The sequence below is a fragment of the Tuber melanosporum genome (assembly GCF_000151645.1).
Source record: "Tuber melanosporum whole genome shotgun sequence assembly, scaffold_108, strain Mel28".
NCBI classification, from domain to species: Eukaryota; Fungi; Ascomycota; class Pezizomycetes; order Pezizales; family Tuberaceae; genus Tuber; species Tuber melanosporum.
The window spans coordinates 212,033-229,546 of record NW_003298764.1 but is presented as its reverse complement, the minus strand read 5'-3'; the positions used below and the strand labels follow the sequence as shown (position 1 = coordinate 229,546).

The 17,514-nt window shown below is 50.9% G+C and overlaps 4 protein-coding genes; 3 read left to right on the top strand and 1 right to left on the bottom strand.

Annotated features, from left to right (window-relative positions):
- Positions 1–135: 135 nt before the first annotated feature.
- GSTUM_00000282001 (uncharacterized protein) lies at positions 136–2,823 on the top strand. XM_002835453.2 has 3 exons: positions 136–1,824; positions 1,880–1,951; positions 2,003–2,823. Exons 1-3 carry the CDS (start codon positions 470–472, stop codon positions 2,538–2,540), a joined length of 1,965 nt encoding a protein of 654 aa, XP_002835499.1. The 5' UTR covers positions 136–469; the 3' UTR covers positions 2,541–2,823.
- Positions 2,824–3,119: 296 nt separating this feature from the next.
- Positions 3,120–5,087, top strand: GSTUM_00000281001 (uncharacterized protein; the record flags this gene model as incomplete). XM_002835452.2 has 2 exons in its annotated part: positions 3,120–4,199; positions 4,253–5,087. The coding sequence occupies exons 1-2, from the start codon at positions 3,208–3,210 to the stop codon at positions 5,085–5,087; spliced, it is 1,827 nt and encodes a 608-aa protein (XP_002835498.1). The 5' UTR covers positions 3,120–3,207.
- Positions 5,088–5,749: 662 nt separating this feature from the next.
- On the top strand, positions 5,750–7,725 carry GSTUM_00000280001 (uncharacterized protein; the record flags this gene model as incomplete). XM_002835451.2 has 2 exons in its annotated part: positions 5,750–6,687; positions 6,754–7,725. 2 exons carry the CDS (start codon positions 5,750–5,752, stop codon positions 6,911–6,913), a joined length of 1,098 nt encoding a protein of 365 aa, XP_002835497.1. The 3' UTR covers positions 6,914–7,725.
- A 409-nt stretch (positions 7,726–8,134) lies between these two features.
- GSTUM_00000279001 (uncharacterized protein) lies at positions 8,135–11,526 on the bottom strand (the record flags this gene model as incomplete). XM_002835450.2 has 2 exons in its annotated part: positions 8,135–11,043; positions 11,132–11,526. 2 exons carry the CDS (start codon positions 11,524–11,526, stop codon positions 9,240–9,242), a joined length of 2,199 nt encoding a protein of 732 aa, XP_002835496.1. The 3' UTR covers positions 8,135–9,239.
- Between the last annotated feature and the right edge of the window lie 5,988 nt (positions 11,527–17,514).

The following is a 17,514-nucleotide window of genomic DNA, read 5'->3' as shown; positions in this document are numbered from 1 at the left end:
GTAGCTGTCCTCACCCCCTATTACCCTCCTCTCGCCTTCTATCCATACTTTTCTCATTCCACTCACCACCACCAAATATCGTGGGTTACCCGGTTCGTCCGTATCATCGAAGGAAAAGAAAAAAAAATTTAGCACACCAGTTACCCGACCTAAGAAACGTTACCCGACCGAGCCTTTTTATATGGAATTTAAGGAGGAGATTGTGATGGGGAATTCTACCTCCGCATTTGTCCAGCAGGAGGGGGAAGATGGACAAGTGGAGGAAGATGGAGCTGGCCTTGTTCGGCAAACAAGCATGGAGGAAGAATCTGCCCAGGCGCTCCTAGCCCTGAATAAGGGTGTCGCGGCAGCCGATGGCGAGGGAAAGAAAAAGAAGAAGAGGAAGAAGGCGAAGAAGAAGAGGGATAAGAAGTCGGAAGAGGTGGTTAGAGATGAGGATGCCCTGGGAGAGGAAGGAGCCCTTGGAGACATGACTGTTGCAGGAGGAGGGGATGACCTTCCCGACTCTCAAAGGATTATATCCCAACACCTTGCAGCACACATGTCCAAAATTACGCCAGCTTCCGCTTCCGCCGGAGCTGCTCTACACGAAGACGACGACGACCTCTTGATGATGGAGACTGAACTAGGTTACACCGCTGTTTCTTCCCCGCCGCCACTAGACGCGGACGACGTACTTAGTTCTTCAGCCTTTCATACCTCTCCGAGAAAGAAGGGAAGAGCGGTCTATGAGAAGAAGAAAAATAAGCGGACGGATCCAATCGAGGATGCTAATAGGCTTGTTGATCCGGCGTTGATGGAATTCGACGAGGCTACTGCGGCGGCTGCGGCCGCCGTTAGCATACCTCCCGATATGTTGAGGGACGGAGCCGAAGAGCCAAAGAAGCGTAAGAGGAGGTTGCCAACAGGGAAACTTGATGACGGTCCCGAGAAGAAGAAAAAGTCTCATAAGAAAAAAGCCTCCGAGGGAATTGTCAATTCAGAAGCGGCGAGCCTGGTCCAACCCTCATCCTCGGCTCCACTTCAACAACTCCCAATTCAAGCAACTCCTTCAACTCCCGGACCCATCTCTACGACAGCTACTGCTACCCCTTCTGGAGGAAGTGCTGGGGGCACGTTTTCAGTTGAAGAGAAACAGGCGATTGACGTTCATCTCGCTAGATACGCGGAAGATAACGGTCTTGCTCATGCAGACTTATGTCGGAGAGTCTGGGCCAATGAACGCCGCAAAGATGACTTCTGGGAAGGGGTCTGCTCCGTCCTCCCACAACGCTCTAGAGCTAGTATTTACAAGCACGTCCGCCGCCAATACCATGTTTTCAGTTCCCGCGCAAAGTGGACTGAGAGCGAAGATGAGCACCTCGCGACGCTCGTGAAGGAAAAGGGAAGTGCTTGGAAGGCTGTCGGTGATGCTATGGGCCGAATGGGCGAAGACTGTCGTGATCGCTGGAGGAACTATGGCAAGTGCGGCAAAGACCGTGGGAAAGATCGTTGGGATGAATCCGAGGAATCGGAATTGAAGAAAGTCATCACCAAGGTCTTGACCGGGATCCGTACGCGTAGGGGCATCACTGATCCCTTTGACCTTGAGGCGAATACGATAGACTATGATGGTGAGAGTGAGATTAATTGGACGGTTATTAGTGATTTGATGGACAATAAACGTAGTCGTATCCAGTGTCGGTATAAGTGGAACAAGATGAAACAGCAGAAGGCGAGATCTGGGGGTGTTGCTGTTGTCAAAAGTCCTGGCACTTGGAAGAAAAAGGCAAAGGCTTTTGTTGAGGATATGCTCGTTGGGGATCATATTTGGTTGTTGAAACAGTATGTTCTTACCATTTCCAAGATATTTTCGCAGCGACCTTACTGACCTTACAAGGATCCGGGATTCGGGCGCTACAACAGAGAAGACAATCCCGTGGGAAAATATCGCCCTCAATGATAAGATTTGGTATGTTCTACAACGTGTGAGGCTTGTTGATCAAACCCTAACTTAGTCTAGGTCTGCAAAGGAGCTTGAACGCGCATATAAAAAGTTGCGTCAAACAGTTCCGCATCAACGCCTTCCTCTATCTGAAATTGTCAATAAGGTCCTCAAGGACCTTGAAGACCTTTCCGAAGATGTCAAGGGCCAACGATACCTTCCAGAGGTCAACGGTACACCCGCTGCCGCTGACGGTCCACAATCCATGGCTGAGGACCAACTTTCCCAATCTTCTGCAACCCCCCATATCCCAGACCAATTCGACGCATCCAACTACACTTACGAGCAACAACCCATGATCCAGAACGTTGCTCCGGTCGCAAGCATGAGTATCGCCGACGGAGAGTACGATCCTAACCGCGCAGCGGAGGACATGGCACTTGTTGACCCAGAGCTAATTGGTCAGGGGATTGAGCATGGAGTCCAACAAGACCTTGAAAAGACTGCCGGTGAGGCGATCATGATTGCTGCGGCAGCGGCCGCTAGGGAGCGCGAGAGATCCGGTGAGGATGAGACTGAGCGTGAGCTCCGTAGGAGGCTTGGTGTGGAAGTTTGAATTTCGTAAGAAAAAAAGAAAAAGGGGAATAGGAGAGGGCCTTGATTTCTGTTTTTTCTTTTCTTTTCTTTCTCTTCTGGTTTTTTTCTCTTCTCTTTTCTACTCTTACTACCATAGGGTCTATGTGGATGGGGGTGGGACGATTTTTTTTGTCTGTCTTTACTTTCATCGTGGGGGGTTTACTTAGTATAAGTTAGTGAAGGGACGGTGATAGTGTGATGTGGTTTCAATAGCTAGACTTTGACAGTTAAATGTCATCATCCTACTTAGCTCTCAACCAAAGGCCCCTTGCATTCTATGATAATATTTTATCCTTGAGTATTGTGTAGGGCAGTTTACTGGGTTATCCTACCACTGGGCTAAATCGGTGGTGTATATAGGTACAGTGCAAGACACTTGAAACCTATCCTCTTGTCTCCTACCCCAATATGCCCACGTTACAAGTAGTTTCAATAATTTCTCGTGTAGTTTTTTGCGGTGTTCGTCGTTTTGCGGGTTTAAGTTAAGGCTCACCTCATGAGCCCCGCCAACCAGTCTCCGCAAACACTCAATCGACAAACACCCGATCGACAACCACCCACCCTCAACCAACCGACCAATTCACCCGCTAAGCAAGTCGAAAAGAGAGAGAGGGAGAAGGGGAGGATCTTGTACAAGAGAGAAAAAAATGCTCGAAATTCCCATCGTCCCATACCCACCTCCGGAAATCCAATCCTTAATTCCTCCAGACAAATGGGCAAAGTACCAGGACTCCTGCGTAACGGCGCTAACCCACCACTTACTCCTCCCAACTCCCGCCTTTCAGAACTCGCTGAAAGATACACACCTCATAGAATTTCTGACGACCTATGCTTCGAACCAGGCACCGACAACACAGAACCCGCCGTTGAGACGGAAGGTTGTGCAGATACTGCATAGGATCTACACTACCGCCTCACCAAAGCACGTCCCCGGCCAGCTCGTCACGGCAACCTTCCTAACGGAGCTCTCCAGGGAGTTCGGCAAGAACCGTGTCATCCGCGAGTTACTAGATAAGGAAGAAGTATGGGGACTCTTCGAGAAAGATGTGTTAAAGTGCGGACTCGAGGATGCGGTCTCGGTGGTTAGATTCCTGCCTAGAGTTTCCGAGAGTTTGCTGGCTGGGGATGAGTGGATGGAGGGCGCTATTGCCCGCGGGGAGGTGGCGGCGCTGGCGACTGCGCTGGTTGCTGTCGCGTCGAGGCAGAATTGGGGGTTTCTGGGGGATGTGCTGTACAAGCTTGTTGCCGAGGGGAAGAGGGATGGGAAGACTGGGGAGTTTGTGAGGAAGCTGATTTGGGAGACCCCGGTCGTTAGGATCCTGGAGAGGGAGGTTGATGGGGTTCCGGAGGAGGGGAGGATTTCTGGGGTGCTTGAGGAGGTCAGGAGCTTTGGACCGGTAAGGAAGAAGGATAAGGGGAAGGGGAGGGAGGTGCTGGATTTAGAGGGTTTAAGTAGAGAGGAGGAGAGCAGCCTTACGACAAAGGTTGAGAGTGTTCGCGATATATTACCCCACCTTGGGACAGGCTTCGTGAGGAGGTGTTTGCTACAGATGGATGGGGACGTGGAGAGGGTTACCGCAGCAGTGCTAGAAGGGAATTTGCCTGGTGATTTGAATTTGGCGGATCAGGGGGAGGAATTGTAACATATCCCTTTCCATCTCATATCTACGCTGGTTGCTGACAAACTTGAAGCATCCCACCAGAAGCCCCGGAGCCACCATCGGCATACGCTACTCCCCCTTCCGAACCAGCAGATTCAGAATTCCCCGCTCTCCCGGTCCGCCGCAACATATTCGACAACGACGAATTAGACCTCCTAACCCCCTCTGCAACCACCCGTCTCCACCAAGGCAACAAAACCAACAAACTAACCGCAGACAAACTCCTCGACGCCCCCGAGGTCCCCAAGAGCGCCATCTACGCCGCGCTTGAAGCCTTCGACCCTGATGATGACGAGCGCGACGATACTTACGACCTAGCCGACATTGGTGGAACTGTAGACACATCCGCACCACCCGGCGACGGCTACTCTGGCGATCGGGAAGGCGATAGTGCGGAGAACGTGCTTTGGGACGCGTATAATTCTTCGCCGGAAGTGTTCAATCGAGACTCAGAAACTAGGCGCGGGAAGGCTAGGAAGGATCTTAAAGACCGGACGAGCATGACGGATGAGGCGATTGAGGGGTGGAAGGTTATGCTTGAGCGGGACCCGAATCGTCTGCGGGCTATGGAAAGGAAGTTTACCGATAGGGGTGTTTTGCAGAACGTTATTGCCAAGAACTCCTGGAGGGCTGGTGGTGATGCACGGGGGAGGGGAGGGGGGGGGAGGGGTGCGAGAGGGGGGAGAGGTGGTGGTGGTGTAGGTAGAGGGAGGGGTAGTGGTAGTAGCGGGGACGTTACGGGTCCTGCCAATGGGAAGGAGATGCAACAGGGGAGGGCGAAGAAGGAGGCTAATAAGGGGAGTAAAGCAAATCATAATCGGAGGGATCAAAGGGCGAAGAAGATGGCTAGAGGATTTACAGAATAGGTTGTGAATCTGGCAGAGTTTAGCTCTTTCCGAAGGATCAGGTATTAATCTATTGATTAATCCACGCCAAGCCCTATGGCCATTAACATATCATGCATCAAATTTTGAATGTCTTTCGCCAAAGGACACAAACTCGGTTCGCGGGCACACCGTACAGTTGTGGCGGGAGGGGGGCGGTTCAATATGGTAGTGACTTAGTCGATACCTAGAGGTAGGGGATATGGGAGCTGTAAATAGTAGAGAATAGTGAGGACCACTGGGTACCATGATAACAGTATCGGGGGAACGTAGAAACTATAAGAGAGGCTGGGAACTGGGGCCGTATAATACTCTTCTTGGGTAAGGGTCATACTTGTGGGTCCACCATTAGATGAGGCCCAGTATGAGAGAGAGCTATCCAAATGTCATGCTGACTTCAATATATTACCGGTACCTTATCCCATTCTAAAAGCGATTATGATAGTATGATATCTTGACAACAGATCAATGATCGCCCAATCGCCTTCTATCTGATCAGATTAGATCAGATAGAACAAACCCACTCCCGTATGCAGTAGATCCTCACGTGAAAAGATGACGTACCCCATTCGTCCCCGTCCTACCCTCACAAACGAGGCAACAAAACCCTCCCTTTCTCCCTCTACCCATCACCACCACCGAAAATGTCCAATTTCGACCCGAACGCTGTCATCCGCGGCGCGCAGCTCACCGTTGTAGGCGCCTACCGCGCCCTACAAAACCCCTCCCTCTTCGAAATGACACACTACCGACAAGCGTTCCTCGCCGTGGTAATAGGCGCAGCCCTGCGCCTGCTAGTCTCAGCACCCATCTTCGGGATGAGGGTGCTCCTCGGCTTCATCGGGCTGTTTACGGACCTATCCGCCGTGACCTGGGACGACGACATCATATCCGGTCTCGAATTCCTGGAGAAGAGCGTCCTGCAGGTCCCAGTGTTTCTGATGAGTGCGATGAGATACCTGGTTCCCACCCTCGACGATATGTTCATGCAGAGTCTTGAATGGGTGGACAAGACGTATCTCATGAAGCACGCGGATGAGAACCCGGAGGGGCTTAGGGCGTTGTACTACCCGAATCTCAGGCTGTACTCCAGGAGTGCTAGGGCCGCGGGCGTCTTCGGGGTGGCTGAGGCTGTTAGACCGTTTTTGATCAAGTATGCTCGTCGGGCGGGCATTTCGATCGCAGTTTATTTCGCTTCGTTCCTACCGGTTGTGGGGCGGTTCGTGTTGCCTGCGGCATCGTTCTACTCGTTTAACAAGGCAGTTGGGCCGGTTCCTGCAGCCGCAGTTTTCGGTGTGGGGCTGCTGCTACCTCGGAGGTGGATGATTGTTTTCTTGCAGGGATATTTTGCCAGCAGGGGCCTTATGAGAGAATTACTCGAGCCGTACTTTTGCAGAATTAAGTTTGACAAGGAGCAAAAGAGGAGGTGGTTCCGGGAAAGAGAGGGATTGCTGTTCGGATTCGGCGTGGGGTTTTACCTCTTGCTCAAGATACCTTGGTTGGGCGTGTTGATTTATGGCATTGTGGAGGCAAGCACTGCCTATCTTATCACTAAGGCACAACCCCTCCCCCCTCCTTTCTAGTTTCGTATGAAATGGGAGCTGACACAATGGGTACAATAGATTACCGACCCCCCTCCACCACCTAGTGCCAGCAAGGGATTCGCCGAGACACAGGTGGTGTGGAAGAATAAACATGAATTTATGAAGTTAGATCTCGATAAGATCGATAGGTTGAACGTCAAAAGTGCTATCAAGGGGGCGGAAAGTCCGTTTGTGAGTAGTACGGTTGAGAAGAAGGGTTTGTGACGTCTGGGACATTAGCGCGGAGAGATACACTGGGTTTTTTCTTCTATTTCTCTTTTGTCCTGCTTTTGGTTGGAGGGGGAGAGAGAGAGGAGGTGAGTGATTGGCTACACAGGAGCGGTTTGAGCCCCGGTTTGAAGTGATACACCTGTATTATTAGTATCATAATGCTTCCAAGAATCGACAACGGGGTTGGCACAGCACCGCACCATACAAGTCCTTGGGTGAACGCAACCAAATTATTCTCACTCGATTTCGAGGTCCAGAGTCGCTTACTTCCGCGCAGAATGTCAATGCAAGTTCCCCATAACAGAATGTACGGGATCACCGGGCACGGCGGAACGGCCAGGCACAGCAACTCCCGGCACATCACTCGGATGCACGCACCCCATCTACAAGTACCCCCCCACCAATCCACCGCCTCACTCACTCACACCCCAAACTCGAAAGTAACCACCCCAGCAACAACCGGAAAACCAGTCCATCAACAAGATTCCATATCACGCACTCCCCCCCCTCCAAAAAAAAAAAAAAATCTATTCAAGATGTCACCTCCCCCCATGCGTGGCCGCCGGTTCGGTATCCGACGAACGCACGGGTGGGTGGGTGTATGTATGGGTTTCGGAGTTTCAGTCTGGGGGAGGGGAGGGGAGTTTTGTGCGTAGGGTGTCGTCTGCTTCGCTTGGTATCATGATGGGTGTTTGGAGGGATTGCTGGAGTAGGTGGGGTTGGGGGGACTTGAGACAGACAGACAGATACGGTATCCGTGAAGGGGTTATGGGTTTCTCATCAGGTGTAAAATTGTATCATACTTGCGAGTACCGTAGTGAGCGTATGCTGCTGTGGTCCATGTTCCTGTTGGGCAGATAGAGTGCTAGTAATTCTCCAATACAGTCGCACACCCCGCTTATCCCAGATCTCAATAACCCGGATACCCCACTGTCCCGCATGAATCTCTGCGAGTTCTGGATTTCTTTAAAAACCAAAACTTGGCCCATTTTCCCGGATCGCCCACTGTGCCGGATAGATTCTACGGATTTTGGTTGCACGGGATTAGTAGGGCACGTCTACATGGTACTCTGGAACCCATCCCCATTCTCACATCAACCAACATATATTGCATAGCCGAGCCGAGTGATAACCTATGTCTGCTACCCCCCCACACACCCAGCAGCATAGGACCAGCAGAATATATTCAAATATATGTATAATCTACCCCTCAAAGGAAAAAAGAAAGGAAAAGGAAAAGAACCCTAGATAAGTAGAAGGGTAGTAATCTGAAAGCACGAAACAGAATAAACGCAGAACGACAGTTAGCCACCCGGGTAAAAGCAATGCGTGCGCGCAGAACAAAGCTCAAAGAAATATTGGAAAAGAGAGAAAAAAGACAAGAAAGAGATCGCGCAGAAGGAGCCTACCGCCCATAGGAAACATGGAGGAACCCCCGATGAAAGATATGGGGGGAGGGGGGGCGGAAGCCACCCAGATTTGATAGAGGGGAATGGGGAGGAGGTAAAGTATAAACAACGAAATGGGAAAATGGGAAAAAGGTAAAAAGGGGCAGATGAATGAATCCACTGTGGAAGCAAACAAGAGTGCGAAAAAGACCAAATTCAAAGTGCCAAACCAAACCAGCCGATAACTCAAAACAGACCCTCCCAAAAAAAGGAAAAACCGTCCCTAGTAAAGGAAAAAGGAGAAAAGAACCCCTAGAGAGCCGATGCCAGAAGATAAGATATTGCGAATCCCCCGAGACATTCAAATGACCATATAGTCATAAGAAATATGTTAAAACACAAGAGAAGAAGTCAAAAGAAGCGAATCGCTTCCGCAATAACCAAAAGAAAAGAGAAAAGAGAAAAGAGAAAGAAAGAAAAGAAACTAGCTGTCGATATCGTGATGGATGCATGCAGATTCGTAAAGTCGTTCAGATCAGAGCCGCCAATAATGGATGGAAAAAAGGTGGATGAATCAAATCAAATGGCTGCGTAAAAAAAACCCAAGGCGTGAAAACAAATAATACAAGGAACAGAAATCAATCGCTTGTCCGGGACCAGTTCAAAACGTGACTCATTCATAGCTCGAGGTGAGGGGGAGAAAGATAGTGACATTCACAGTTCGAAAAGCCAATTCCCGAGTGAGTATGGGGACCCGAAAGGACCAGAAGAGATACAATGGAATTACTGTCCCCCACTAAGGCCGGGACCGTTGGCGTTCTGCCCCGGCGATATCCGCGGCTACCATTGTTGCCGCTGCAGAAACTAGCACATCGAGCCTAAAGGATCCAGAGTCCCGGACAGGGGTATCGGGATGCGCGCTCCCCGTTGGATTACCGGGAGCCAGAGCAATAGGCATCGGCTTGTGGTGGCTCTAAACCTTCGTCAGAACAGAGATCCAAAGGGGTAGGGGGAAAAGAAAAAAAAAGAGAAGGACTTACAATGTGTGGCTCGTCAACCTCCGCAGTTCCTTCTCCGACAATCCCAGGATGCAATTCCTCATTCGTTGATGGCGTAACAACTCCTTCGCTTCCGCTCGTATCTTCTCCACTCCCAACTGAATCCCTATGGCAGCGTTTACGCCCCCACCCACTTTGCACCCCGCTCCCACTACTTGGATAAACGAATGCCTGCCTCAGTGGCTCCGGGTGCCGTGGTGAACTTAAAATTCCTGGCAGGTGGCCATTCGGCTCCCGTCTGCTACCGGGGCTATTCCATGACTGGCTAATGTTATCCCTCGTGTCACCGGACCAGCGTACACTAGGTGCATCAGTAGAAGAATGCATTCCCCACCTCCGCTCGTGCCGGGAGTTGCCCGACATGAAGTCGTCACTTTGAGACCTAGAATGTCCTCTCAGCGTCCTACTCGACATCGTTCTTAAACCCCCACCCAATGAAGCCATCCTTATGCTAAGATCGTGGGTTGGCTCTGGCTCCACCGGTGCCCTCCTTGGAGGCGGAGTGTGTCGTAGTGATGGAGAAGTATCATTTAAATTGAGAAGACTTGATATCGCAGGAAGTTGAGTATGAGATTGAGATGCACTCTGCCCTCCGATACCTAGCAGTGAACGATCACCGTGTGATGTGTTGGACGGAGAGAACAATTCTCGAGCAGCTGAGGCCTCTGGGCCAGACTCGTGCCACGTCCTCCGACGTTTAATCTTCTCTTCTTCCTCTTCGGGGGACATGGCCATCCCGCTGCGAGCTCGTAAGGAAGCGGCAGTGCCAGGGGCAGGGGCAGGGGCAGCCGTGGAACGATACCTAAGAGCTGGGCCCGGCATTGGGAGCATCCTATCGCTGTGTAATCCAGAGCCAGGAACAGAAAGTCTCCGGCCAGGGTGCCGTGTCCCTGACCCCCACGAAGATGTCGAAGGGAAAGCCGATGCAGGGGAGTTTATTACGGAAGAACTTGCCGAGTTCAGAGACGGGAAGATGGGGCTCCCAATCGGGCTTTCATTTGCACCTGTAAACGTCGCCGATGTAGGGGTTGTCATGTTTGACGCAAGTGGTTGGGTAAACGACGCTCGCCGGCCCTGATAAAACGAATTCTCACGCGAACCGAGTACGGAAGCGGGCGATTCAGGAGGCGTATTGTTTCGATAATTTTCAAATGGAGATGTGAGATCTGGCAACATTATTGGCTCGGGTCGATTCCTCTGACGTGCCTCGTGCCTCTGGTGCATCTCCACTGGATGTGGTGAAGGGTTATGTGGGGTCTGTGGAACCTGTGAGACCCCGCCATAGTTTCTGGGCCCTGTAACTCCCCCCCACGAATCTTGTAAACCTGATTGATATTTTGCCGGGGTATCTGTAAAGGCCCCTGGAGCCTGCGTGGCCCCCAAAGGTTGTGAAGGCTGCGGTGGGGTTTGTGGTTGTGAATGCCCTGACAATCCGGGTCCTGAAGTAGGAGGTTTGGGGCCCGAATTTGAGCGGGGCTTAGAGCGGTTTGCTGTGCGGGCGGTTTGCCGGGTACGCTCGGTCCTCTGGTGCCGCTGATAGCGGCTGCTTACAGCTGCCAGCGAATCATCTGGTATCGGTTCGTCTGCATGAACCGTCGAAGAGTGCTGCCGGAGATTGTCGAGACGGGAGAAGGCACGACCGCAGTGGCAATTGAAAGGCCTCTCTCCCGTATGTTTTCTGTGCAATCACCCAATAAATATACCGCAATCATATAAATGTCTCCGTATGGGGGATCGTGCAAGATAAGGGTGGGCCCTCTACGTACCTGATATGTCGTGCCAGATGCTCGCTCCGGGTGAAAGATAGATTGCAGGTCCCATACCCTTTGCAAAAGAACTTCTGACCCTTTTTCTTCTTATTCTTCGTGGGGGAACGGGGAGCTTCTCCATCCGACCGCCCTTCAGAGGACCTAGGCGATGACCTGCCACTCTCGGCTTGCGCATTTTCGGAAGAGGTGGCGGCACTAGTATTCGATGGCAACTGAAAGCCGGTGTTGGGGACATTTTGCACCGGCGCGGGGCTGTTGGGGAGAAACACGATACTAGATGTCGGTGGCCGCGAAGAAGAAACACCGTTTACGCCCAAAGAACCTTTTGATCTAGAACTCATTTTGTTAACCGCCTGAAAAGACGGAGGTCCCAGTTGGTCGTCGCTGGGCATTGTTGGAACCTTAAGGACGAAAGTGTCTTAAAAATGGGTAGCCGAAGCAACGCAGCTCGAGCCAACTAAAACGAATGAAGAGCCGCCCCCGGTGGTAGAAAGTATGGCCTGCAACCGAACCGGAGAGTCTATAGTTGCGGTATGGTGGAGGCTATATATAAAACCAACGATGTGGGGGAGGACAGTGGTTCTAGACAAGCGATGACTAGATACGACGCTTATCCGGCGCCAAAGGTTAGGGTGCCAGCTCCAATGTAGCAATCAAACCCCAGCACAGTTGGTGGAACACTCAAACACGCCCGAACCGTGGTTTGAAAGAAGAGTGAGGAGGTTGGGGAAGTGGAAGCCCTCGTTCCTGATCGTCGGTGATTGCAGTGGGAGGGGTAAGTAGCGTGCAGAACTGGGCAGGGCTACTTGATGTTGACCCGGACTAATGGGGAGTTGTTCCTGGTGGGTGGGGGTATATATGTACGCAATGCTCGGCCGTAAGGTGTTCGTTAAAAGAGCATGAGAAGCGAATTACAGCAAAGTAAGGAAAGCTGGGACCCCTAAAGAGCAGAAGAATAAGAGGAAAGCGAAAGGCGCCGAAGAGAAAAATCCGACCGAGAAAGACGGGCAAGGTCGGGGCAAGCAAGTTAACCTATGTGCTGTGGTTGACCACCCTGAAAGGAATGGTGCGAGCAAAAAAAATGTGGATTGGGGGAAGGGTGGGTGAAGGATGATGTGCAGGGTTTGTCGCCGGAGTGGAGGATGGATGAGAAGCAGCGTGGATGGGGTACACGGAAGCAACAGCGGTCCGGGTGGCCAGTTTAAAGGAAGGAGGTGAAGGGATGAAGAAAGGAAAACAAGAGTGAGCGGGCAAGCTACCCGGCGAAAGAGAGGTGGAAGAAGAAGCAGTAGGTACCGTAATACCGGTAGGTGAGGGGAGGAAGGAGGAGGAGGGGGAGAATCGGAACAAGGAAGGGACAATAATATCAGACTGTCGGCAAGGTATTGTTAGAGCGAGAGGAAGAAGAAGGGAAACAGAAGAAGCAACAGGGCCAGTTTCCCTCCTCAGAGAGAAGGGTTGGTTGCCTCCTAATGGATCAGGTAAGTGGATAGGTTTTGAGGGTGTGTGGGTGTGTGGGTGTGGGTGTGGGTGTGAGCAGTATGTCGGCGTGTATGTAGGGGGGGGGGCGATATTACGGTACTATATGGGTGGTGGTAGAGGAGAAGAGGGTGGTGGTCGTACGGTAGAGAGTGGTGGGTAGTATTAGCGGGGTGGAGGCTGATTGACGATAAAGGATCCGGCGATCACAGGCACCAGTTGCTGGCCCCTCGGCGGCTCGCTCGAAATATCAAGGGCAGAACGGTTCTGTCAGGATTCTACCCCCCGGGGGGAAGAAATATCGAGCGAGAATCGATGAGAAGAGAAATCACTTGTTGAGATCAAGTGTGTCGTCAACTCCCTTCTCGCCCTCCTAGTTTCTCTATTCCTTTCTTCCTATTTTTGTCTCCCAAAGGGGAGTCTTTCTCTCGGGTTTTTTCTTTTTCCTTTTTGGAGGAATTGGCGCTTCCCTCGTACCCTTCACCAAAAAAGTACTCGTAGAGAAAGCAGACTGAGAAGAGTCTCGCTTTGGGGCCGCAGTATCCCTGCACTTCGTGGTCGCAACTGAGACCCGCCTGGATCGTGGGAGCCAGTAGTAGCAGGTGCCAAGATCCGTTTGGCTAAAAAAGGTACCGTTCCCGTACCTTTTTACAGAATCGTGAAAAAAATAATAATATATATATATATTATATAATATAGAAAAAAAAAGACCCCGTCAAGCTTTCAACCTTCATAGAAGAATAAAGGCAATGTCTGCAGTCTTTCCCAGAGGTGTCAATGCGATGGATGATATATGGATACGCCAGCAAGTAGTCAGGACTGCGGTTCCCCGTCCTTGTGAATCAGGGACGAATAGGAATAGTGCTTGCGCAGATCGACGTCTGCAGGTGGAGGGGGAGAAAGCGTGTGCAGGGCGGGCTCTGCAGTGGAAGAGCCAGACAGAAGGGCTCACCGGGTGCTTGATATGTATCGCCTGCGGGCAAGCGAGATCAGCTTGACAGCGAGGGAACAAGGGATTCTAGGAACTTGCCGGTAGTCGAGGCAATAATTAGTTGCCCAAAAGAACACGTTGGCGACCCAAGTCTCAAAATGGGGGGTTTTCGCGAATTTTTTATCCTATCTCTGTTTTTCGATGATGAGTTGTGTCTGAGGATGTGAATAGAGGGTTAGTGTCAGGAAAAGGGATATTTCCAATATATACATTTTTTTAGGACCTTCAGGAACCTCACCCTTAGCAACGATTTCTCCTAACCTCAACAGGCACCAAAAGTGGGTGACCACACACTTCAAAAGCTATTGCATCGGCTCAAATGGGGGCCAATGATGCTTCAGGCCACCTAACCTTCAAGGTTATCTCTAAGAGGATATTTTTACAAGTACTATAGATGGGAATCTGATGCATCGGATTTGCGTTGTACCTGACCCCTTGCGAACTGGTGGCACGGCACTGGGCTCGAGTCATGTCCTTTATCTGTGCCATGAACTATGATACCATCAGCCATTCAGGGACTAGTGGAGCACTGGCGGCCGCAGTTTCAGTTTTCGTGCCTTTAGTCCGCAAGTTCCCACCTTTCGTCTGCTAGTGGGTAGGAAGTTCCAATGGAAAACCCGTTTCCAGCGAAGTATAGACACCAGCTCAAACTCCTACCTTCTGTTCACCTCTTTTCGGACTCTGGATGCCGTGATGTCCCCCTGGGCCTATTTCTTCTTCCTTTCTGTATGGAAGGGAACTCAGCAATTGGGTCGCATAAAAAAAATGATAATACGATAGGAAAAAATGAACGAAAAAAAGGAAAGGGAGAAAGAGAGACGGAAAAACCAGCCAACATTACAGCTTCCAGGAACCATCCACTGCCGTTATCATAGAAAGCCATAAATTATCTAGTTATGGTTTCCGATCTTCTGGACCTGAAAACTGGGAATTCACCAGCCAACACCGATTCGCCGTTCGGTGTCTGCATATTCCCCACGGCTCCCAAGTCTGTATTGGTGTCTAAAGGGGTGTAAGGCTTCTCTGACGCCCTCTCCCCATAGGAGAGCACTCTCAGTCCTGCATGCGGATATTTCACTTTCATTTTATTTCACCTCTAGAATGGCTACGTTTGGCCTGATTCTGGCCTCGTTGGATTGGCCCGTCGGATAAGCATCGGCTCCCAACCCTACTCGAGGCAGGTACGAGTATTGGCCCCGAAGACCAGGAGCCCAACCCAGACCTGCTTGTAGATGGACAAATCACTCAGCAGGCAAATTTGCAATAAGCCATAATACCATGGTATCTAGCGCGGTCGGTAAAATCCAGTCCCCGGTTTAGTTTATTAACCCGGCGAGATTGGGGTACTGTGGATAGCTCGGTATGGCATCTCGACCTTTCCTAAGCAAAGGCAACACCGGGAATTGGGTAGCACACAGCCGAATTCTGGTGACGGGGTCATATAGCTTTTCATCGGGTACAGTGCCTATCGTACCACATAATACTCGTCACAACCGACAAACAACTAGAAGAAAGTCCAGTCCCCTTCCCCCCTCCTCCACTCATTCCGGCAGGCCCATACCTTCTTCCCGAAAATTCACCAACTTACACTTCATTCAGTCATCTAGCAGGGCTATTGCCCAAACTTAATTGAGAATGCCTAAATTCCAGACCTCCGTTCCACAGCACTGCCCGCAATACCGCACTCGACGACCGTCCGGGCAATTGAACAAAAATGGTAGCCTAGCTCTGTTTCTTGGGTCGAATAAACGTTTCCCCAATGACATAATGATGAAGTTGATTTTTGTTCACACAGTGAACTGGTAACACTAAATCCACAAAACGCCAGGGCGCCCGCCAGGGTTCGCTACCATAGTAAGACTCTGAGTCTAAATGCGCACGGGCCAGCCCACGCTATGGACTCGGGCGTGGAGATTTGAAGCCCGGCATCTGACACGCCGGTATCTTGGCGTTATCTATTCCCAGGGCTCCGATAAGCGGTATTTCTACAAGCACTCGTACTCGAGTACAGTGCTTGAGGGCAGCTTCGCCTCGGATAGCTGCCTCCCATTCTCCCCGAGCACCCGCGCCTCTAAATCCTGAAGACTTGATCTGAGTCATTCCTGGAAAACCAGGCTACCCATCTCAGGCACCGTGCCGTTGGCCTACCTGCACAGTACAGTACGAGTACACAAAGCCGCTTCAAGGTTTTTCCCATCAAGATATCATAACCATTAGGGATCTACCGGTACTCATATCATGCGCAAGATCGCCATTGGTGCCTGTACAGCACTCCCGGGGAGAATCCAAGGAATGGCAGATGTTGCCGATATGTGCCGTGTCAAATGGCCGGGAATGAGGTTCCTTTGATAATTACCCATACATAAAATACCAGCACTTGAGTTGTCGCTGATGGCGTGCCCTCAGACCTTGTTCGTGGTGCGGATGGGGATAATGCAAGGCTAACCTTTTCGCTTCCTACTGACAAACCATTACCATACAAATCACTTTACTCGAGGATGTGTTCATCAGCCCCGTGCCTGATTGAGAACTTGCCCCGGCCATTCCGAATGAGCGACAGCCCCCGCCTTGGCAGATGCCCCCGACCTAACGCCTTCAAAGCCTTCCTATCACAATTAGAATTTTAACGGTACTTGCGCCACTGAGGGTTTTCTTCGCCCTTGGGCTGAGCAATTCGGTAACAGAAACAGTGGTCTTTTCCTCCAAGTATCGCATTTTATAAAATTTGGCCTATCATACTTTACTACGGTATACAAGTACTCGGGTAACTGCGCTCCTCAAGGCTAGGCGTTGCTACGTATCATGGCACAGCGTCGTTGTTGCCGTTAAAGGGATAGGGCTGAAGGATAGCGCCTTTGGAAGACCTAAATATACAGTACGCAGCTACAGTATCATAATTATTAATTCTCACAATCTTTCTTTATTCCCCGTTCCCCTCTATGTGTGCAACGAATTCGGTAGCGGATCGGGGACACCACTCGCACTGCAAGGGTTATGAGTTATGGGGTTAGACGAGCCACTTCTTAACCCCGTCTTTCATCCCACGGCAGCCAGGGCCCAAGCAGCGAGCCATCGCATGCACACAACCGCCGAAAAAGCAAATTATAGATCGCGAAAAAGAAAACAGGGAAAACGAGGAGAAAGAACCGCCATCCCCAAAAGGAAAAACAAAACCTGACAAGGCTACCGACAGATGGCAACGTACTCGTACCGCGAAGAAAGCGTGGGGATGATGAATATGAAGGGATACAAGTACGTTAGTTGAGGGGTCGGATATTCCCCCTATGGTACGAGTAACATAGAAGGGCGACAGCGATCATAATGTCAGAAATTCGAATTCCTGCAGGAAGCCATTACTCATATTCTCCACAGGATGCTTTACTGCTCTTCTGGGGACATTCCAGGACCTTCACGGTAAGGGCAAGGATCTGCCCCTTATGCCCTGGTCGGTTAACAGAGGCTGCGCTCGGCACTGCTCGACTGTGCTCGAGTAGTTGCCACAGGTTGTTTAATCGTAGCCTGGTGGGTCGGTCGCGTGTTGACCACGCTCAATATGGTACTCATTTCCAGCCTAAACAAGGCCCCTCTACTCGAGTACGGTACAGTACGAGTACTCGAGTACCGGTATCTGCGGTCGACAAGCCGATAGAAGGTTTTGGACTAGTTGAACCGGTACCTCCAGGGGATGGGCGGGGGGGATTTCTGGCTGGGTGCCATGCTGCGCCGACGCAGATAATTGTCGAATATGACCACATAAATAAGGCCCTTGTTTGAGTCCCAAGACCGGTCTCTACAATACAGAACATTTCTCGAGTTGCTTACCCATAATACTCAACATGGGGCAAATAGCGACTTTCCATGGTGAAGCGTTTTCGTGAAGACTTTCCGTACACCCAGTATGAAACTGTGC